A 23,565-nucleotide genomic window follows, 5' to 3' on the forward strand; every position below is an offset into this window, starting at 1 on the left:
AATTGAAGCTGAAAGATAAAATAAGAAAGAGTACACTTCTTGACTTGCAAATGAAAGAATGTTGACAATGTTGACGTGTATCAAGAAATCAAATAAATAATATCATCAAATAAATAACTAGTCAATAAATAAATAAATACATAAATAACGAATAGTTCTGAAAAATGAATTGTATAAAAAAGAAAAGGCAAAGGAAGGTTTACGGTTAAATGGAGTGCCAGAAGCAGGATGTCGACCGGAGTGCACTGTTATTTTCAGATCGGACTCCTTCAATGATCAGGCTTCAGACTGCGACAGGGATGGACTGGGACTAAAAATAAACGGGCCTGGGACATACAAGGCCCATCACAACCCACCACAGATAATCGCCCACTACAGCATCGCACAAAGCATTGGGGGATGTTTAAATCTTTCTCACATGATTCAACTTTTTGTCCAATATGGTGCCCCTTTCTATGACTCAATTTACCCCTATTTTGGGACTGGGACTGGACCTCATTTTTTGAGAGGTCATACTTCTATGACACTACATTTCAGCTGATAGAAAACATTCTGAAATAAAATTAGGCCAAATCAATTATTGTCTTCCTTGTTCCATGCAATATTCATAATTGTACATGACTGGAAATGCAGAATTGTGTTAGGCACAGATTCACTCTCATGCTTGTACTTGGTTTGGTAGCGAACAGTAATGGAGGTTTGAATGAGAACTGAACAAGGGTAGGTTGTGAATGGGTAGGAGAGAATAAATTGAAATATTCAACTTCCGTCCTTTCATTATTTTCCCACAAGTCGACCCAGCCCATTGGGAAAAGTCCCGTTGCTCCCTATGGCCAGTCCATCCCTGGACTGTAATAATGATCGAGTCCTGGCCTTTTTTGCTGTATTGTAAAGAGACTGTTCACCGCTGAGTTTTTTTTTTTTTTTTTTTTTTTTTTGCATGGTAACGTTGAGAGGTTCCTCATGCTGGTAATCTAGATTTAAGGGTAAGGAACACTCGTGAGGCCCAGTCACAGAAGAGCCGGAACTGCTGCAGGAGTTCCTGAGAGGACTGAACCACCTCCCAGTGAAAGGCAGGATTAGGTGGAAGTGAGGGAGAGGGAACGGGGATCCGGGGAGCCTCTGTTCTGGTCATCTGAAATGTAAAAAAAGTCACAACCATGAATGCACTGATGATATTTCCATGTAACTATAAATTATAGTCTAACCAAGGATGCATTTATTTGATCAAAAATATAGTGAAAACAGCAATATTATGATTTTTTTTTTATTTAAAATATAAATTATTGCTGTGATATATATACTCCGTTCTTCAGTGACACACGATCCTTCAGAAATCATTCTATGCTGATTTGCTGCTCAAGAAACATTTCTCATTATCAATATTGAAAACAGCTGTGTTGCTTAACATTTTTGTGGAAACCATGGAAAAATAATTTTTTTCAGGATTCTACGATCAATAGAATGTTCAAAAGAACAGTGTTTATTTTAAAACAAAAATCTTTTGTAACATTATAAATGTTTTTACTGTCCCTTTTGATTAGTTTTTTTTTTTCTTACTGACCGCAAACCTTTGATTGAGTATTATACTTTATATTTTTACTACATTTTGTAGGTTTTATCAACAAGAAACAAGCCAATCTTGTAACAGATGTATCGTTTGCTGAGAGATGTGCGTCTGAGCACGTACCTGACGTTGTAAGGAGTTTATGAGGCTCTTAATGTGGGAGATCATGTCCGTCAACTTTGGTACTGAGCTGTGGTTCTGCTTGCGTGTTATTCTGTTCAGCCACTCAAAATGGTGCTCGAAGGACTTCAAGTCCGCATGGAGCTGAGAAAGAGTAGGCTTGAACTGCAAGAGAAAAAAGAGAAAGAGCCAAAAAGAACATTAGTAAAAGAATTCAGAACAAAACAACATGATAATGTCATAGCAAACTAACCATACAAGCATACAGATAAAGCGCCATCCATAGGGCAGTGCAACTAGTGCGACCCATGCATTAGGGAGTCCCAGGCCCCACAAGTATGAATTGACCAATTGGGACCCCCTTGCTTGGGATGGCTCTGTACTGTTAAAGAGGTAAATAATGAAAATAAAGGGCAGCACGAGGGCCTATTTGTCCTCATACACACCTCCAGAGTGGTGAGGTCACTGACTCTGCTGCTGATCGCTGGAAGAGACTTGAACCTGTGGTGATCAATCTCTGCACCAAACACCGGGTCTTTCTGAAAAGAAAGGAAAAAAGACAGAACGGGCATCAATGAAAAGTTAAAAACTGCATATTGCACACACATTCTGAATGGAAACGTCATGGCACTTTCCTCTAGTCACACCTAAGTTCTAGATCCCCAACTTTGAACTCAACAATCAAAACAAAAGAGTAACAGTTGTGCCAGAAATGAAACGACTGGCATCCACTAGCAGAACCACCGCAGAATTACAGGGAACGGCGGTCACCCAGAGTTCCCCGAGCTTTAACTTCTGAACCAAGACAATTCAAGTTCGTGACCTGAAGCCACAGGATGTTTTCTAGAGGAAGAATAACAACATAAGCAATGACTAAGGAGTTTAAAGTGGAATAGACAACACTGGGCAGCAGGGAAACTCCAGGGTCAGGACTAAAAAAAGGTGCCATGACGTATGGGCCGGTCCGTGCCTTGCTGCACTGTCATCACGTGGCACTAGAGGGAGACAGAAACAAACTCAGGTGTTTGTAAGATGTCATAGGGGCAACAAGTGACCATAACTTGTTCTCGTCCGTGTTTAGACAATGCGTTACAATATCTGCGGTTCCTAATGTGGCCGCCACGTGAACGAAGCAGAGACTGTTTACAAGTCATCCGAAGGGTTGTTTGTGAGCGCTAATGAGTGCTGATAAAATGACAGGTGTAATGCTCCCTTTGTGTCTTTCAAGCCTCGTCAGAAGAGCAAAACAACATCGCAGACCAATCAGAGGTCAACGTGACGAAAATAACAGCGTGCTCAAGCCAGCTTTCTGTTTGGAATGATGTGTTTTTTCCTTGGTTTGTTGTTGTTTTTGTGCTCCCTCAGCTCTGCATCCCTCTATTTTCTCTATCTAGGCTCGTAGCATCAGCCAAATGATGACACATCCATCCTTTAGCTCACTGTCCATCTTAGTGGGACTATCATCACACACATGAGCACTTGTTGTGCGTCTCTCATCCAGAGCGCTCTCTGATCTCTTTATCTCCTCGGTCGCATGTCCCCTTCTCCCACCCCACTCTCTCCGTTTGGATCATGACCTCACTCGACTGATTCTTGTGCCCTCCCTCCTCCCGTCTTCCTGAATGCAAATATGGGAATGTGATAAATCGGAGTGATTTTTATCAGGACACTTTGCTGTGGAGACCGAAAGCTAAACAAGCAGCCCCACACCTACACAGACCACAAGTATTTACAACATGCACACTCTCACCGGCACGCACACACGGTCATTCAAACATTGCATGTATACACACTCTCACCACCTCACACAAGTAACAGTAACACATTCTGTACATACACGCACACACAGAGTTTTATAGCTTTCTTGTGGGGACTTTCCGTCGACTCCCATTCTATTTTTCTTTCCTAGCCTTGACCCCTGTAAAGTGGAACTCCATGCAAGAAGAAAAGAAACCAAAATAAATGCTTCATGTCATTGAAAAACTAACAAAATGTTTTTCAAAGTGTGTCGGGCCCTTTTGTCACGAGTGGGGTCTTTGATAGAGTTCTCTGCTGTAACATCTGGTGCACATATACAAGGCGGCAGACGCAAAACACCCTTATATACAAGACGCACACACACTCACAACCAACCATTATTGTGTCTAATTGAAGCAAAGAGCTGGAAGAGGTGGCATGGGATTTTGGATCCATAAGTGATGGATTCAGATGAGGTGATTCTCTGTGCTGAAAGGAAAATCTGTCCTGTTCAAGATGAGTAATCATTTGAGTTACACATAATCTCAATGAAAACTGGAACCAAAGACCACGCAGGGTCAAAAGAACAGCAGAAATACATCTTAAAGGGGTAGAAATGAAAATGAAAGTTCTGTCATCATTTACTCTCTCTCATGTCGTTCCAAAACGGTATGACTTTCTTTCTTCAGTGTAACACACAGCAACAAGATATTTTGAAGAATGTTAAAAACTTTCCAATTTTATTTCAGTTTCATTTATATACTATCATAGTTTTTATCAACATTTCGAATTAGCTTTTATTTTTATAGTAAATTTTGTATTCCTTTTTATTCCCTTTTGTTTTTAGAATACATTTATTTTTTATTTCAGTTCTCTCTTTTTTTGTGTGAGGGTGAGGGTGAGTAAATGATGACAGAATTTTCTTTTCTTTTGTTGAACTATCCCTTTTAATACGAACCCCAATGATCTGGAATCGTATTCCAACAAATAATCAAGCCTCATCCTACGCCATTAAGCAGTACATCTGTTAACATTTTCATTTACAGTGGAACTACATAGAAGGCAGCACTGTACTTTTCACCTTTCTGTGCCACGTGCTTCACCCATGCTGGTAAACAGGACTTCCAAGTAACCATGGGAACAAGGATCTGTTTATGTTTCCGAGGTAGGAAAGGGAGGCCTCGGAGAGGTGAGGGGGGCAATGAGGGTTCAAGACCCTCAAAGTACAGATCTCCATCACATAGCAACCACAAAAACCCAACTAAAGCCCACAGCATTTCGCTCTCAGATGGTCTGAGCGCTGGATACAAGCACAAGGCTCGTTCTGAGCCATGCAGATCGTGTTTATTCCCCATCCCGTAGGTTCCGGCTCATTAGGTTGAAAGTTTACGAATGTTACATTGCGATCTTTGATGGTGTCTGGGATGTCAGCCCTGCTGCTGGGCCTGAATCCAGGGATCTGGGTTTTTTTAGTCAGATAGAGGCTACAGTAATGAGCCTTATCTGCTCCCACATGGACTCAAAGCTACCGCAATCTGCTATCTCAGCTCTAATATGAGCCAGCTGAATAAAAAGCCGACTGACGGGTGTGTGCGCATGTTTGTGTGTGAGCGAAAGCGCCAGAGATAAGCCAATTCCTGTCCACAAATCTTTTGCAAGGAGCATTATTATAGCCCAGCTGTTCAGAGGCTCGAGATCAAGATCTGATCATCATCAGCATCTCTGAGTACAGTGTGAGCTTCCTCTCCTGGTGTCACAGCAGATCAACTCACCAGTAGGTCCTGAGTCAGCTTCAGAAGGTGTCTGGTCTGATTGGTCAGCTTGTCAAAGTCAGTTTGGATCCTCCTGGGGTGGGCAGGGAAGGCAGATGCTAACAGATGCAGTTGAGCCAACAGCAGAGAGAGGAGCAGCGATGAGGAGGAGTCACCCAGCACTGCGGAGGAGAGCAAATCATTGATGCACAGTTATAAACAATACTCCAATGTTCATCCCAGGAGCCCGTGCCACTCTTATAATAGGACCGTGTTTCCACACGTCCAAAAAGCATATCAATAGTCTCAGCCAGCCCCAGAGGACACTTCTTTCATCTTTTTGGGAGAATCGCACGTTGCATCACACTTAAGAAGCGGTCCGCTGAAGCTGCTGTGCGCCCCGAGCGAGTAACACTTGATCCATTATTACTGTCGACATGATAAATGCTTCTCTAATGAACTAACCGCGAGCGCCTCAAGCCAGTATCCTGTCAAACTAACTTAACACATTAACAATAACATTCCGAACAGGTTTCCATTAAAAAGTCCCGCATTTATAAATCACTTTAAAGGCTTGTCAGTTCAATAAATCAGTAGGGATGCTTACTAGTTACATAGTTTTATCTTATGCAGCATAAATTAGTTAAACAGAGGGGGGTTTAATAACAAAAGGCGATTAGATGAGTTAAAGCAACAAGTGTCAATCGCAACAGTGGAAATAGCAAATTAGTGACGGTGTTAAAAAAAAGGGGGGGAAAAGGAACAGAGCGAATGTATAAACAATTTGACACTTACATTTCATATTTGTCCAGGTCCTTGTTTTAAACAGCAGATATGTTGCAAATAAATACGCAGACAAATAAACAAACAAACAAACAAACGTATAAAATGAATAAATAAATGAAGCTCCAGATGTTGTCACGTGCTCCAAAGTTCGTCTCTCTCTCTCTCTCAGTATCCGCGCGAACGGCTCGCGACAGTAGTTTACAGAGGAAGAGCGTGAGGTGAGGAAGAAAATGAATGAATGACAGAAGTGTAGGATTAACGAGAACAAGAAAACAGCACCAAAACCTGACTGTGTCCAGTTCCAATAGTTGTTTAGTTTTAACAAACGCGAGTGAGGATGGAAAGAGACACGGCGAGGGTCAGAGAGGTGTATGGAGGGAGAGACAGAGAGAGAGAAGGATGCGAGGGTAAGTCTAATTTTTCGCGAAGTGAAATGTTTAGGCTTGTTTAAAACTTCCTTTATAAAGACGGGGGTATGACACATCCTGAGTCACCACTTCATTCATAAAAACACTCTCTCTCACACACACACACACACACACACACACACACATTCGCCTTCTCCTCAGAGCGCGCTTCCCGCCCCTCGGCACTGTCTGTCTCCTTTTGCGAATTTTTGAAAGAAAGAAAAAAAAGAAGTTTCTGTTGTTTTTTTGTTTTTTTTTCTCTGGCAATATCATATTCTCTAGGTCTGCCTATCTCTCCTGCTATCTCTCTTCCTCTGCACCATCCCGCTATGCGATCTATGGCAATCAAATCGTCCATCTCTTTATCTTTTCATCTGCAGATCTCTTCCCCTCTCTCCCTTTATCACTGCAAAAGTTTAAAAAGCCCATTGTTTCATTTTATATCAGTCAATCTGAGTTTGATAACTCTCCCGTTCTGTCTTTCTCTCAGCCCCGTTATATTAGGAATAAATAAATAGGCTGCATTATTTGCATAATGTAATGTACAGGGGGGACGCTGCATTGCGCATATTTACCACATACACACCTATTCAAACTTCGCTCCTGAGACAGCAGTCTGTTATTTCCACCCTTTTCGTTCACTGACGCTCCCTCTTATTTCTCTCCAGGGTAAAGGAAAGAGTGAGAGAAGGAATAAAAGAGAAAGGTGTTGCATAGTAAGGCCTGTAAGTGTTGCATAGTAACAGTTAGGGAATTTGCAGAACATTAGCACTAACCCTTCAAGAGCGAAAAAGAGAGCCAAGCAAAGTTAGAGAGAGAGGGAGAGGGGGAAGGTTAATTTAGCATATACAGAAACCAGTGCACGGCACTGGAAACACAGAGTCACATGCAATAAAGCATAGCACAGTGTTGCAACAGAAGCAGAGAGGAGTTTCCAGACAGAGAGAAAGTATGGCTGAGGGGTTAATCCAACCTTTACATACACATGCGGCATTAATAGCTGACCTTTCCATATTCACGAAAGTGAAGAAAAACTCGCTCAGGGGTGTAGGAGCGACTCGAAATGTGTGAGAGGGGGGACATGTTAAGGTATGGGAATGATTATCTGACAAAAAGTGGGGGAACACTGGAGCTGTGGCACAGTGCAGGCACTGGGGTTTAAATCCGGTCTGCATCCTAATCCCATTCAAAGTCCTCCATTTTCTTGGCACTTTTGATGGGTCATAGGTCAAATAAATGACAAATAAGAGTGTCCACAATAAAGAAAATTAAAATCTTTTTAAACAAAAATCTTTTCAAGCTACATTAGAATAAAAAATGTACACTTTATATTCATGTTGGTTTCATATAGAAAAATCGTGTACAATTTTTCATGAAGCTTACATTTAATGACAGTATGTTTAATGAAACGTCACCCCCAGTTTTGATGGTTGCAGCATCCTCACTCACACTTATGCATACATAAAGCCCTGTTCACACACAAGCATTCATTTTCCCACTTTCTCATACACTCTCTCACACACACACACACACACACATGCACACAGGGTGTGTGGAGGTAATGTGGTTACAGGGTCACATTCTGGTTTTGTTGGGTCAGCCGTAAAGAAAAAAGGGAGGAGAGAGGAAGAGATGGAAGGAAGGGAAATGGATGAGTGTGCAGGAGCGATGGAGGGATGGAGGGAGATATTGACACACTCGCTCTTTTAATTTCCCACATCAAAGGGCCGTTTGAAGACACAGCTGGGAAAAGAATAAAAGAAAGAGTGAAGTTAGTCACTCACCGACTCTCTCTGCCTGCATGCCCTGATGGGGGTCTCTTGGGTGGTTGTTGGTGAGTCTGTTTAAGTCCCTAATCCAAAGGGCGTGTGTGTCTGATTATGTGTGGGGGTGTGTTAGCGGGTTACCAATCAGTGGTGATTGCTTTGCTGTATGCGTGTGTGTGTGTGAGTGTGTGGTCCTGACGTTCAGCCTGTCACATCACCGATCACTGAACGCACCAGAGGGAAGACCGGTAGTCTGAGCTGTCCGGTCACAAACCTCACAGACATTACACCAACTCCCACACATTCGCACACACTCCTCGATCATGGGGGAAGTGAGACACAGGTGGGGAGCAATAAGAGTCCAGACATCCTGGTACCTCATTACTGTAATATCCCCTATTATGAGACACACACACACACACACACATTCATTATGTCCATGTTCACACGCTGCCAGATCTCCCCTCCTGAAATACACATACACTGCAGCACGCAATAATACACACACTGTTTCATTGGCCAACAGGCTCACAACTCAGAAATGGTTTTTGTTGTCTTTTTTAATAGCTTCCTTTGATGTGTCAGCACCCTAGGCAAGAGGGCAGAAGCTTAATTGGAACAATTAAGGCACTAATGAATTTCAACAGGTGGGTAAAATGCTGAGTTTAAGAACTACTGTTGAAAAGCGGGGGGGTTTTCCTCAGGAATGGGCAGTAGGCTTAGTGAGACTGATGGTTAAACTCAGTAAAACAGTTGAACTCAAGAATGAAACTTAAAAGTTCTAGAAAGAGTATATTCTTTTTTGTTTCGTTTCACAGATAATGCTTAACTAGTGCATGAACAGGGCAATTTTTTTTTAAAGGAACAGTGATTTATTGTTTATTAGAACAAGATTATTGTTTATGGCTTTCTTTTGTTTGTGGAACACAAAAGAAGTTTAGCAGAATGTCCTTGCACTTTACCATACAGTGAAAGTGAAATGGGTGAAAAGTGTAGATGCTAGAATAGAGGAGACAAGTGACTTAGATTTCAGATATATAATGACACTAAAATAATGCAATACACCTTGAAGGTGACATATTATGCCCCTTTTCACAAGATGTAATATAAATATATAACTATAAATATACCCCCCAGATCATTTATTATAGTGTGTTAAATTGTTCCCTCTTTGGTTGTGAGCAAAAATGCTCAGTGTTTGTATGTGTCCCAAATGCAAATGAGCTGCTTCTCCACACCTTTTAGTTTGTTTCTCTTTAGTTTTCTGTTCCCTTTGTTCTAGTTTACCGCTAGCCATTAGTTGTCATGGACACTCTTTCAGTCATCACACCTGTTCATTATTTAGTCATCATCACTGTGTGTTTAAGTGCCTCTTTGTTCAGTTTAGTTGTCCGGTTCTATCGTTGTTATTTTGCCTGCTCTTTATCTTTGGATTACCTGAGTTTATTTTATTTAATAAACCCTTTTTGTTATTTAATCTATTTTTGCATCTTTATCATCATCCTCTGGACTAAGTGTGACAGAATACCGGACCTACAAAGAAGTGAAGTTGAAGATTGCCTCCATTAATGTAGATCCCATGGGGAGCTTGCTCAAGGCCAACAGGGCTATGATTTTTATCTCCTAAGGAGGAAGAGACCTGGAGGAGTATGTGGAGGAATTTGTCTGCCACCTCACCAATTGCATCAACATCACGCTCATGGAGGGCTTTTAAGATCGGACTCAACGAGGAGATCCGGTTGGTGATGCCGTGAGAAATTCCTGCTGGACGCTGTCCAATGGATCTTCTTTTGGTGTAGGCAAAGAGGAAGAAGATTCCGCGGCCAGCGTCCAGCCACACTCTACATTAGTCACCACCCCAGAGCCAGACCCAGCACACAGATCAAGCCTGAGGCAATGCCGACTTAAGATTCAGAGCCAGCAGCCACATCAGTCCCGAAGGAGAAGCCAGAGGTCCTGGCTGACCAGGTGTGTGAGACGGCCATGACATCTGTGACAGTGGGGTTTTAGTGGACCTGGAGTCAAAGGAATGGCTAATAGACTGGGAGATGGAGGTAGTGCTTACCACCCTATCCACCCATGAACCTTCTCTGTCGCTGATCCCTTCCTGCACTAATGTATGTTCATCACCTCTGCCATCATTATCGCCACTGGTGCTATCAAGCCCTATTTCGTTTTCACCACCAGCCCTGTCCATCACAGTGTGTTCTTCGTCACCACCATCATTGTCCAGCACCTGGTTGTCTTCGTTACCACCATCACTATCCATCACGCAGCCTGCTTCCACAACCAGTCTTCCTCTCCTGCACGCTCCACCGAAGCCAGCCATTCCCTCGGCTCCACCACCTCTGACTCCTTTTAGCCCCTCAGCGTCACCATCAGCCCTCCCATGTAGTCCTGATCCGCCTTGGGTCTCTTCCTGTCCCCAGCTCTGACCTGGGGCCGGTTGCATAAACATATCCATTATGTTAAGACAGTGTCTTAAGTTCAAGTATGACCCACTAGCAGTTAATCAGGGGCAGTCAGTCTTAGTTTTCGGTATCAAATTAGGCTAATTACATTTTTATGTAACTGATTTAAAAAAGATATGAACAGTCTCAAAGAAAATAAATTGATGTCTAAGTTGTAAGACAGTCTTAAAGGTTTATGCAACCGGCCCCTGGCATGAGGAGTCCCAAGCTCCGCCTCGTCCCTCAGAGCCAGCAGCTTCACCTCAGCCCGTCAACCAATTGCCTCTCCCCTGGCTCCTCGGCTCCACATGGGACCATCGTCCCTTCGGTTCCACTGGGCTCCCTTATCCCACAGGCTCCACTTTGGTGGGCCACGGACTTCCGGGCTGTCTGCTGCACTCCATTCCTCCACCCCTACGGCTCCGTCAGGCTTCTACATTCCTCAGTCTTCACCGCGGTCCTCACTCACACCTGCGTCGGATCAGTCCTCCGGCCGCCTGGCTTCACCTCAGCCACTCATCGCCAGGACTCCGCCTTGTTCTCCCAGTCCTTCTGCCTCACTGGGTCTCTCGGCCCCAGAGACTCCACCTGGGCCTCTACATCTCCAGGCATCACTGCTGTCGTTTGGGCTCAAATGACTACCTTGTTTCCTCCATCCATCACTGCCACGGTTGGTTGACTTCCTCATGGCCGTCTCCTGGGTCGCTCTGGGATCTCGTCGGCCGCCCGTTCTTCCCTGGATCCTTCCACCATCCTCTCCTCCATAGTTCCTCCCCATCATCTCCTCTATGGCTTATTCTGCTGTTCGCTCTGCCCTGGTTCCTCCCATCTGCAGTCTATGGATTTCCAGCGCCTCCCCGGTCCCTCGTTCTCCTCTTGAACCTCCACCCTTCTTCCCTCAAGCCATCCATCTCGGAGCAAGGCCACGTCGTCCCGGAGGGGGCGCTCTGTCACGATCTGTGTATTAAGTTTAATTTTCGTGGACTTTTAGTCTGTTTCTCTTCAGTTACCTGTTTTCTTTGTTCTGGTTTCCTGCTAGTTATTACTTGTCATGGACACTCTTTCAATCATCACACCTGTTTGTTATTTAGTCATCATCACTGTGTAAGTTTAAGTTCCTCTTTGTTCTCGGTTGAGTTATCCAGTATTATCGTTATTATTTGTGTTATTCAGTATTATTTGTGTCTACACGCTGCCATGTTGCCTGCTCTTTACCCTTGGATTACCTGTGTTTGTTTTATTTAATAAACTCTTTTTGTTTTTTAAACTCTTTTTGCATCTTTATCATCCGCGTGACAATATTCATTTGTGATGTGTCAAGCAGGGACTTCTAGGCATGTCATTTACCATTTATCTCCGTAAATTATACAGTAATTCATAGTTTTTACAAAAAAAAAACATACATTTTACAGTAAAACTATAATGCGAATAACCAGTTTTATTTTTAATCATTTTACTGTACAAATTACAGACTTTTTTTTTTTTGTGTAGTTAAGTGTAGTTCTTTTTTGTTTTGTTTTTACATGGTGCTAGTAAAGCTGAAGTCATGGATTCGGTTGCCAGGGAATGTGTGCCGTGAACTGAAAAAAATTACGTTTTGTAAGTTGCTTTGGAAAAAAGCACCTGCCAAATTCATAAATTTTATGTAACCCATATCAATATTTCATGTCATGTCTGTACTTAATCGGTAACATTTGATAACCTTTTGCACTGCATAGTCTGCATTCATAATCGTAATCACACTTTCATTTCCCAAACCAAAACCTCAAAGCAGTTCACCATCATTTGGCTTTAGTCTACTTTGTTTTTTACTGCCAAACTGCATGTGCAATTACAACCATACATTTGTGGAACCATTTAGTTTTCTTGAATGGAAAACTCCTTTAGGAATGCTAAATGTTTTAGTTTAACAATGTGTGTGTTGGGGATGAATAATTCTAAGTTTATTAGTCAGTGTTACGGAATAAGTTTCTACCAGTCTAAATAGGCAATAACATGATTTGCTAAAAGTGAGGATGTTTAAATTACTTAGCAGCAAAATAAATCAAACTTTGTTTAATATTCTGTTCTCCAGTGTTTTAGGCCATATACTTATGACTGTTCCATGCAGGACTGCATATCACTGCCTCATGTTTGTCATGTTTTATGGGGACATTCCTCAGACATAATGATTTTTATACTGTACAAACTGTATATTCTATCCCCTGGCCCTAAATCTACCCATCACAGAAAACTGTGAAAGCTGTTTTCCTCATGGGGACCAAAAAAAAACAACGTTACCACAAGGACAAGATATTTCAGATATTGCCATCTTTGTGGGGACTTTTGTCCATAACATAGGATATACCTGAACCACACACACACACACACACACACACCAATATCAACAGTTGGCAGAGCAGCATATGACACTAAATACCTGCAAAAGCATGATCTGATATAATTGAATCATTTCTCTACCATCTCATCAAACCCCCAAGGGAATTTCACAATGACAGAGGTGTTGAGAAAGAAAAAGAGAGGGAAAAACTGTCTGCAGGAAGATCAATGTGTGTGTGTGTGTGTGTGTGGGTGGGGGGGGGGGGGGGGGGGATGTATAAATACAGTGAAAAAGACAGATAATTCTTATGACAGGATGTTGTTCATGTCCTTTGACCCTCGCTGACTGCTCCCATTCTTTGTTTGGCAGAGAAGAAAGAGGTGTGTCCAGACCAACAATCTGGCAAGCCCCCTTCACCTTTCCCAAACCGTGTGCCCCTCTACAGACGTCAGAGAGCAACTGAGTGTGTTAATGGCTCTATGGGAAAAGCAAAAGGGGGGAGAGAGAGAAAGAATGACACACTGCAGGAAGATAATCATTGGGCAATAAAATGACGTCTCAGAATCTGTCTCACAATGCTGCGAACACAAGCATGTACGAACACACGTGCACAGGAAACCACACACAAAACTGCTGGATTACACCTCTGCCAAATGATCTTCAGTCACATGGGGGAGAACAGTAAATCTGTTGTATACAATCCAATAAGTATATTCAAGTATATTCAGAATTTTCTGATTCTTCATTTGATTTTTTTAAATCCCAAGATCTTTAACTCTATGCCTGTGTTTCCTGTCCCACTTTTCAGCATTGCTGCACTCCTGTTGCTGAATCTACAAGAACACTGCAAAAGTCATTTTTAACAGTCTAAATTAAATATAAGATGACAAATGATGTGTACGAGAAAGTAATGGTAAGAAAACATTTCTCTCTGTTGAGTTGCACTTGTAGGCTCATAGCATGACCTGTGTAGTTCAATTCACATTTAAATGACTCTTATGAACTGTTTTTTTTTTTTTTTGTTATTGAAAACATACATCAAAAAACAATGTAGTCTGATTCACAATCAAATGACTCCTATGAATTGGTTCTTGTTTGTGAATCAAAACATATAGCTCAGCCAGCGTATAGTCCAGATCATAAAGAAATGACTCTTTTTGAGTTGGTCATTTGAATAATTGAACTCTTTGATTTTTTGGGGGGTTGAGCTGATTATTACATTTGTTAAATAGAATTGAATTGCATAGTTCAACATAGTTCATCTATTTAACAGATATAAGTGTTTTAATAAATTAACTAATGAAATAAACTTAATAAATAACAAATTAAGTTAAATAAACAGACTTTTTTTTAATGAACATTCTCACAATGTTCCAAGTTACAAGGTTACTGTAAAATTCACAGCAATACTTGAGAAAGACTTTATATTATATAAGCAAAATGTGCATTGTAACAAAAACATACATAAATCAAAATCGAATCAAATTCACCACATTTTGTCACCACACACACACAAAGCAGTTCGTGTAGCTAACTAAGCAAGTGTCTTACGCACGCACGGACACACAGAGTTGGATTACTAACTCACTTTGAATTTATCTCTTAAAATCTGACGTATTGGAGTGTCATGATATTTTATTTCCTTAACACACACATACAAACACTAGCTCAATCTGGTTACTAAAATCCTCCTAAATGGTAATAAGTAGTTGTAAATCACGCATGGCAGTAGCTGTCTTCCGGTCCTTAGAGCTTGGCAGGAGTCTGCCGATATTACGCACACAAACACACACACTGATGCAAGCTGCTTGCTGGAAGACATTAAGATTTGACATTAAGAATGAGTGTGCATTGTGGTTAAGTCAGTAGTGAAATAAAATATTTTTTTTAATAAAAATGAGGAAAAGAGGAAATAAAAGTAACTATTTCTCCTTGCTTAAATCATTTGTATGAGGTTGTCTATTTGTATTCATTTTCGTTTATTTACTAATAGCCTACATTCTATATTTTTAACATGCACTAGAATAAAGACTTTTGAATGAGCAAAAGGTCAGAGAGAGACCAAGGGAGAGAAAGAAAGTAGGAGAACAGAATGAAGATGGAGGACAACCCACGCAAAAAGTAACATTTTACAGTCTTTCCATACTCTCTGCACCCTCTCTACCCCCTCTTCTTGCGTCTCATTTGTCCATCTCATGAGCATGTTAACATTTTGCAGACTTCAGTTCAGTCTGTTAAAGCACGCGCATAAAAACACAGGAATGCTGACTGTCCCGCTCTTAGTCTGCTTAAACATTCTTTCCTCACCTGTCATTGTATGTGTCTTGTCTGTATCTCAGACCATCAATTTCCCAGTCTGTCTCAAAAATCATTTTTCTCAGGATTTTTCTTTCTTGTTTTCCAGTGAAAAAAGAAAAGAAAAAAGAATCCAAACATCCTTATTACTTGAGAAGCTAAATTTTGCACTTGCATTTCAGACACTATATCTTGATTATAAGTTTATTCATGTACTTTTTTAAAGCATGAATCGAAAAATGTAATATTAGGATTCACACGTATATTCTTTGAAAACAAGTCATTTTACAAACCTAAAACCAACTTTTTACATAAAAATGTATTTATAAAGGACTATTCATATAATACAGATATGTCTTTTTGACCTCCATCTCTTCTAGGATCTCTCCATCTTTCACCGCCTCTCCATCTCTCTTCATCTTGGCGGAAGAGTAGGTGTTGGAGGAGAGGGCCAAACACCGGGGGCTGCTAAACAATAACAAAAACAAGCGGATGGAAACAGGAGTGAAATATGTAAACAGGTCTGGTCACTAGTATGGTATGTCTCTCTCTCTCTCTCTCTCTTTTTGAGAAAATTAATCAAGGACAGCTGAAAAAGAACTAAAGACTGATGAGACAAAAGGAAAGACAACAAGCGTGAGTGGGGCTATTTTTAGCACATTCTTTGTAGCTAAAAAAAGACACCCGGGAGACATTGGGCATTCTCAGTGTCTTTGTCAGTCTCGTCTGATAGCTTACAAGAGAGCAGCGTCACAAGCGGCCAAAGGCCAAACTCATCACCCTCCCCTTTACTGGAGACCTTCTGTTACACATGAACTGGACCCTCCCCTTACTGGACCCCCTTTTGCATCCCTCCTGCGTCACAGAGGGATAACTGGAGGGCTGTGTGTTTTCTAAGGAAGGAATCTCACGGCTCAAAAACAGAGGAAAGGAAAAGTAAAGATAAAGAAAGGGACGTGGAGCAGGATAAGATATGATGGACGGCTGATGTCGGCTGACAGAGAGACAGTGGGAAGGCGAGAAAGAGGGTGAGAATGTATCGGAGACTAGAGGAGACAAAAGATCTTGGAATGCTCCAACGTCATCAGATTGTCACACTGACTGGGCTTTCATCGTGACCCCAGTGATATGAAAGAGGGAAACCTTTGGAGGGCATTCTCATGCTCTTGGTCGTGTGACTAATGCCAACCAACATCCGTACCGCTTGCAAAAATGTGCCATTTAGTCCCACACTGAATCGGCTCAAAGTACAAAGACCACTAATCTCCACTTTCCAATAACTTGGGCATTTCCATTGTGCTGTTAAGCAATGATCCTCCTTATGTCTTCCTGTCTAAGAGATTTCCAGGAGACTTACATTCAGTAGCCTATAATTACTTATAACACAAACTACAGCAAATAAAATAAAAAATAAAAATAAACATTCCTCTGTACAAAATGTATCATCATAGTTCTTAGTGAGCAGTAGTACCAGTATTACAGGGTGGGACAATCTCCCCTGGAGTCATCATTGTGCCCCTCAGGGGGCCATTGTGCCACTACACCCTGCTTGACAGCTACCTTGTTTGCCAGTCTTTTCATTGGCACCGTTACAGAGTCTTTGGTAGACCAGGCTGTCAGCAACTCATTGTTTAGTAACTCATGTTTTGTCTGGCTAGCTGTAATCATGTGGGGTCTGATGCCACCCTCATGGTGGTGCTGGCTCTTTGCCTGTGCTTCCACAGATTTGCCAGTGGTTCTCAGTGCTGGACATGGATGTGTGTTCCTCCACTACTGTAGCTCGATGTATTAATTTTCAGTTATTTTTTTGCTCATCCCTTACAGACTGGAGCTGCTGAGGGAGATCCATCAAAGAAACGCCTACTCACCTGTCAATCAAACATACATTGAGCTAAAACAGGCAATTTACTTTTTAGGTGGGCCTTTTAAATAAAGCATGTATAAAAAATGTAAAAAAATTCACTGAGGGGTAAAAAGAAGTTCAGAATACATTTGCAGCGTTAGCCTATACTGTTAGCGAACATCCCAACACCATGCACACTGCTGGGAGCATTGTTTAGATTAGTGGTTCCCAAACGTGAGGTGAACAAAATGCTGAATTTTTCAATTTATTTAATTTTACCCCACCTTAAAATAACACTAAAACCGAGCATGCATTTCTAACTGTGTAAAAACAGGAAAATGGTGGTGTTGTAAAATGTCACATTCATGACATCCAATCAAAGTAGGCCTTCCTCATCTTAATTTGCGGTCAAAACTGACTGCATCCACACAAGCAGCGTGCATATGATAGGTTGTGTGCAGAATATGCTGCCTTAGCAAATCGCACTATAGTAGCTAAGTTTTTGTACCTTTGTAAAAGTGGGGTTTAGCACTTACTAGCATGAAGAGATAATATAGACACAAACTGTGTATAGAGATCGATTTATGGCCCTGATTACACCTGGCATTAAGATGCATTTTGGTCGATCGGATCACAAGTAGACGACGGTAAATACAGGTGTAAACGGGGTCTAAAACATTTTGAGCTTGTCCACTTTCAACCACTTCCAGAGGTAGTTGAGAACGCATTTGAACGGATTGCTAAACGCTCATGTGGTCGAATGTGTTCGATCAACCGCAAAAGACCGCCTTCTCTCCGCCTACTGAACTAACGAGTAAACATTATGGGAAGTGCGCTAGCCAGACGGGGTTTAAACTTTGTCGGCATTAAGACCCAAGTTTGATGTGAAGACGAAAAACGCACCAAGCACAATGTTCTCTCACCATTACTGATTTCTAACACACTCACAGTGTTCGGCGTCGTCTTGCGATGCTCTCCGTAGTTTTTCCGGTGTAGTGCCGAATTATGGGACCCACCGAATTATGGGACCCTATAGGCGCTGTAGTGACAGTAGGGTTAGGATTGGGATTTGGAGTAGGAGTAGGTCGGATTAGCGCAATACAGTGCTTACTAGGGTCACATGATTAGGTGGGTCATAGAATTCGGCACAACACCGTCTCTGTGTTTTTCAGTCGTCCCCGGTCGCGTTCATATGTAAATTGAGCAAGCTCATTTCGTCCATTAGATCTAAAGATCTGATAAAAAACATGCATTTACCCGCCCATAGACCCTCCCCCTCGAAGAAATCAGGACAGAAGTGATTGAAAGCGGACAAAAGAGATGGATTAAAACACCAGATATAAATGGGTATGTGTCTGCCTCGTCTACTTGTGATCCAATCTACTAAAATGCATCTTAGTACCAGGTGTAAACAGGGCCTAAGACTCAAACTCTCTTTGATACAGAAACATATCCTGTGTGAGTTCTTGTTAGTAATGTTGATGTGGCGAGCAGGACGAGGTCGAGGGCCGTGGGAGAGCGGCGCGAGGCCGGTGGCGTGATTGATAATGAGTGACACCGGTCTCGTATCTCTCAAGGTGGAGCGGAAGCATAAAGGAGGAGCGATGACAGTGAAGATCAAGAGAGGAACAGGCCTGGACTTACGTTGTGTTTTATTGTACATGACAGCAGTCGTCCGTTAGGGGCTGCTGTCTTTTACTTTCGTTTTGTATTTGTTTAATTAAAATGTGTGTTAAACGTTCGCCGGTTCCCGCCTCCTTCTTCCCACAACATCTAATTGCGTTACAGTTAATAATACACTCACCTAAAGGATTATTAGGAACACCATACTAATACTGTGTTTGACCCCCTTTCGCCTTCAGAACTGCCTTAAATCTACGTGGCATTGATTCAACAAGGTGCTGAAAGCATTCTTTAGAAATGTTGGCCCATATTGATAGGATAGCATCTTGCAGTTGATGGAGATTTGTGAGATGCACATCCAGGGCACGAAGCTCCCGTTCCACCACATCCCAAAGATGCTCTATTGGGTTGAGATCTGGTGGCTGTGGGGGCCATTTTAGTACAGTGAACTCATTGTCATGTTCAAGAAACCAATTTGAAATGATTCGAGCTTTGTGACATGGTGCATTATCCTGCTGGAAGTAGCCATCAGAGGATGGGTACATGGTGGTCATAAAGGGATGGACATGGTCAGAAACAATGCTCAGGTAGGCCGTGGCATTTAAACGATGCCCAATTGGCACTAAGGGGCCTAAAGTATGCCAAGAAAACATCCCCCACACCATTACACCACCACCACCAGCCTGCACAGTGGTAACAAGGCATGATGGATCCATGTTCTCATTCTGTTTACGCCAAATTCTGACTCTACCATAGAGATCTATCAACAGAAATCGAGACTCATCAGACTAGGTAACATTTTTCCAGTCTTCAACTGTCCAATTTTGGTGAGCTCGTGCAAATTGTAGCCTCTTTTTCCTATTTGTAGTGGAGATGAGTGGTACCCGGTGGGGTCTTCTGCTGTTGTAGCCCATCCGCCTCAAGGTTGTGTGTGTTGTGGCTTCACAAATGCTTTGCTGCATACCTCGGTTGTAACGAGTGGTTATTTCAGTCAAAGTTGCTCTTCTATCAGCTTGAATCAGTCGGCCCATTCTCCTCTGACCTCTAGCATCAACAAGGCATTTTCGCCCACAGGACTGCCGCATACTGGATGTTTTTCCCTTTTCACACCATTCTTTGTAAACCCTAGAAATGGTTGTGCGTGAAAATCCCAGTAACTGAGCAGATTGTGAAATACTCAGACCGGCCCATCTGGCACCAACAACCATGCCACGCTCAAAATTGCTTAAATCACCTTTCTTTCCCATTCTGACATTTAGTTTGGAGTTCAGGAGATTGTCTTGACCAGGACCACACCCCTAAATGCATTGAAGCAACTGCCATGTGATTGGTTGATTACATAATTGCATTAATGAGAAATTGAACAGGTGCTCCTAATAATCCTTTAGGTGAGTGTATATTATATTAGCATGAATGCATCTTTCCTGAATATCCACACGCACTATTGCAAACGTGACATTGATTTTCAACAAACAAAAACATATTAAGTGACATACATTTTTAAATACAGTATTGTCAATATTGTATGCTCTATTTTGCAATGAAATAATAGTTCCAACAAAAGCCACAACAGAACTGTTGTGCGTCTCCAAGCAACACACAGCAGTGTTTCGTTAGTGAACAAATCTGCGGCTTTAAATGTATTGGGAGAATCAATGATTTCATGCCTCAGGGGGTACGCTACTGTAAAACATTTGGGAACCACTGGTTTAGATGAATATGTAAATATGTGCTGAACGCCTTACTCCCAATAACAAAATAAACACACAACAAAAATGATAGCGGTGAGAAAACAGTAATTAAGAAAGCATAATATCATAGCTATGTGCATTTGTTTGCACAAGCTCTGCAAATCGCGTTTAGTTATATAACACCTTACAATCGATTTATTTAAAGCAAGCAGCTTTACAGTCTAAAAGCATGAAAAAACAATGTCAATGGAATTGACAACTGGAATTACAAATTCAATTGGTACTATAAAGGAGCTCTCTTGTGTCTCTGTTCTTGTTTTTACTCACATCTGAACGGAAGAAATTAACTGGAGAGGATTTCCACTTCAAAGAAGGAGGGGCCTCAGAGTACACTTACCTATTGCAGAATCGCACCAGACCAATGGTAGTTCGATGTGTAGCAGCCGGAGCTAGCTTTCCGGAAAGTTCGCTGTGGAATGCTGTTTTGAACTCTCAAGTAAACACCAAACAAACTTTGTTTTGGTCTGATTTTGTTCTAAATTATGTCATATCAGATCGTTCTTAGGTTTCGCTTTAACAATATGGAGGCCTTGACTTTCTTTCTTAAGTGGAACGCATTGAAAAATGTATGTTTTGTCCATACAATAAGAGTCAATAGACTTTCAGTCTTGCCATTAAGCCATTGCCGTATGATGTGCCATTGCCGTATTTATTTTTTGAAAACGAGGCTGTGAGGTAGGCTATAGAAGTACAGTGTGTTCAATAGATTGCACTCTTTTTTAACAACATACAAACTGTTGTTACATATTTTTTTTAAAGTCTTTCAGTAGGTCACAAGCCTATCCCTCACAGCCTCATTTTCATCTGTGTATAATTCAATATGGCATCTACCCTGATTAAGGATCCAGTGTTGTTTTGGGGTCCATTGACTTTCATTATATAAGCAAAAACTGTCAAATCATCATCTTTTGATGTTTGTTCTCAGGTATGACATAAGCATGGTTGAGCATATTTGATGTGCTCTATGTCACCAACACACACGACAAAGAAGATAAAGATCCAAGACAGTCTTTAATAGTATCCACAGGTAAAACCAAACAAAGGCAGGCACGCAAACACAACCATAACATAGACAAGACCGGACCAATGAGACCTGCAAACACAGGAACTTATTTACACAGATCAACCAAAGTAATTAATAAGGAACAGCTGAACAAAATAACGAAATCAAATCAGTCACCATGGTGACAAATTCAGGTGGGAAACCGTGAACCATGATAGTGTGTTTATCAATATTTATACGTGAATAAAAGCCTTAATTATATCAGATTTTTTACAATCTATTTACACATTTTTTATAATTAATAATATACAAAGTTTGGGGGAAATGGACTTTCAACAGAAGGACAGAAATCTTGCAGGTTTCATCAAAAATATCTTAATTTGTGTTTTCTATTATTTGTTTAGAACAACATGACAGAATTATAACTTTTGTCTGAACTATCCCTTTAAAAGTACCCTCTGAATTGAATATGGGCATTTACACGTCACCATTTCAGATGGCCTTTAAAAACAACCGTATTACTTAAAGATCAGTCTCATGTAACAGGAAGTCAGAGCTTACGGCATGAATGGTCAGTTTCACATTCCAAAGCCGAAACAATCCCACTCCATCTTACTCAGTCACTTTCCCTCTCAGTGTTTGTCACTGAAACGTACTGTATGTCATAATGACCGCTCTATATTTATACAACTGTTTACATGACCAATTAACCTCCCACGGTCAGAGGATCAATGAAGAACAACATCCTCGTACTAAAAGCTCCTCTAATTCCTAATACCACCCACTCAGCGCCTCTCTATCTCTCCCTCGAGACGCTCCATTAAATCCTTTCATACACTCACACTCCCGCACATTTCATTGTCTTATCCTTATAGGTATGAAAGGAATGTGAGGAATGGCAGAGTCATAGATAGAGGGAATTTCCCTGAAGGACAGCAGCAGACATGTAAGACAGTATGATCAGACAGACTGTGGGGAAAGGGGGGCAGATGGAGTACAGCAAAGAAGAGAAAAAGAGTTGAATCTTTGATGAAGAAAACAGACACTCAACGGTACAGTAGGGCAGCATTACTCAAACACTTCTGACTGGATCAGTCACACCACCTCAGCATGACTCAACCTGAACTAATCCTAGATCAGTGTGACAGCTCTTCTAACACTCTGTGTGTCTGTCACCAAGCTTACAATGTTGTCAGATCAGAGCCTTTACCTTTAGGACTTTTACTGCAAATCACTTTGAGCTTACAGGTGACTCCCGCACCAGTCGTCCACCCTGACCTCAAGTTCACCACAATAGACAGGTCAATGACATATAAGAGATCTAGTTTAAAACATTAGAAATTTATTTTTGTTGGTTTCTTTCTAGGTTTTTAAAAGGCATTTTACAAAAAGGTTTTAACAATACAGTGTAACTATTAAAAACTAACAACATATTTTCCTTACACCTTGAATCATCATTATTTAAAAAAAAGTTTTCAAATATACTTATCAAGGTAAAACTTATGTTTTATTCAAATATCAGAAATTATTCATTTATAAATTTGAAGTTTTTGGGTAGTCACAACACATGACATTTTACAATCTGAACTAACCTCGTCTTGTAATAAAAAGGTCAAATTGTCTGATATTTAAATTACAAATACAGTCAGTTTTAAATACACACTCATGAGGGACTGCAGAAGTTTCACTTTATTTTGATGGTCCCTTAAACACATACTGTTGACTGTAACGTTGCACCTACATGTCTACTAACTCTCGTGTTAAAGGGATAGTTCACTTTGAAATTAATTTTTGATATGTTTTAGCTTACCTCAAGGGCATCCAAGATGTAGGTGTCTTTGTTTCCGCAGTAGTTTCAATTTTTATATTTTTAGGTCAAACCGTTCTTGTCTGTCAGTCATATAATGCATGTCGATGGTCACTGGCTCAAAACACAAGCACAGAGTCCAAATTAAAACAATTCCCCATCGTCCAAATGAAACAATTCCCCATCATAAGTACACATTGATGGCCTAAGACACGAAACGAGCGGTTTGTGTGAGAAAACGAACAGTATTTATATCGTTGTTATCTCTTGAAAACAGCACACGTCCAAATGATCTGACGGCGCGGGCGGGTATAGATATATACATAGATGTCGCCTTGG

At 41.2% G+C, this 23,565-nt stretch overlaps 1 protein-coding gene across 1 annotated transcript; it reads right to left on the bottom strand.

Moving 5' to 3' along the window:
- Window positions 1–856: 856 nt before the first annotated feature.
- il11a (interleukin 11a) lies at window positions 857–6,365 on the bottom strand. Its single transcript, XM_084385818.1, has 5 exons — window positions 5,971–6,365; window positions 5,197–5,357; window positions 2,134–2,226; window positions 1,691–1,852; window positions 857–1,135 (listed from the first exon to the last, which is right to left on the bottom strand). The coding sequence occupies exons 1-5, from the start codon at window positions 5,975–5,977 to the stop codon at window positions 962–964; spliced, it is 597 nt and encodes a 198-aa protein (XP_084241944.1). The 5' UTR covers window positions 5,978–6,365; the 3' UTR covers window positions 857–961.
- Between the last annotated feature and the right edge of the window lie 17,200 nt (window positions 6,366–23,565).

This window comes from Rutilus rutilus (genome assembly GCF_951802725.1).
Source record: "Rutilus rutilus genome assembly, chromosome: 17".
In the NCBI taxonomy this organism is placed as follows: domain Eukaryota; kingdom Metazoa; phylum Chordata; class Actinopteri; order Cypriniformes; family Leuciscidae; genus Rutilus; species Rutilus rutilus.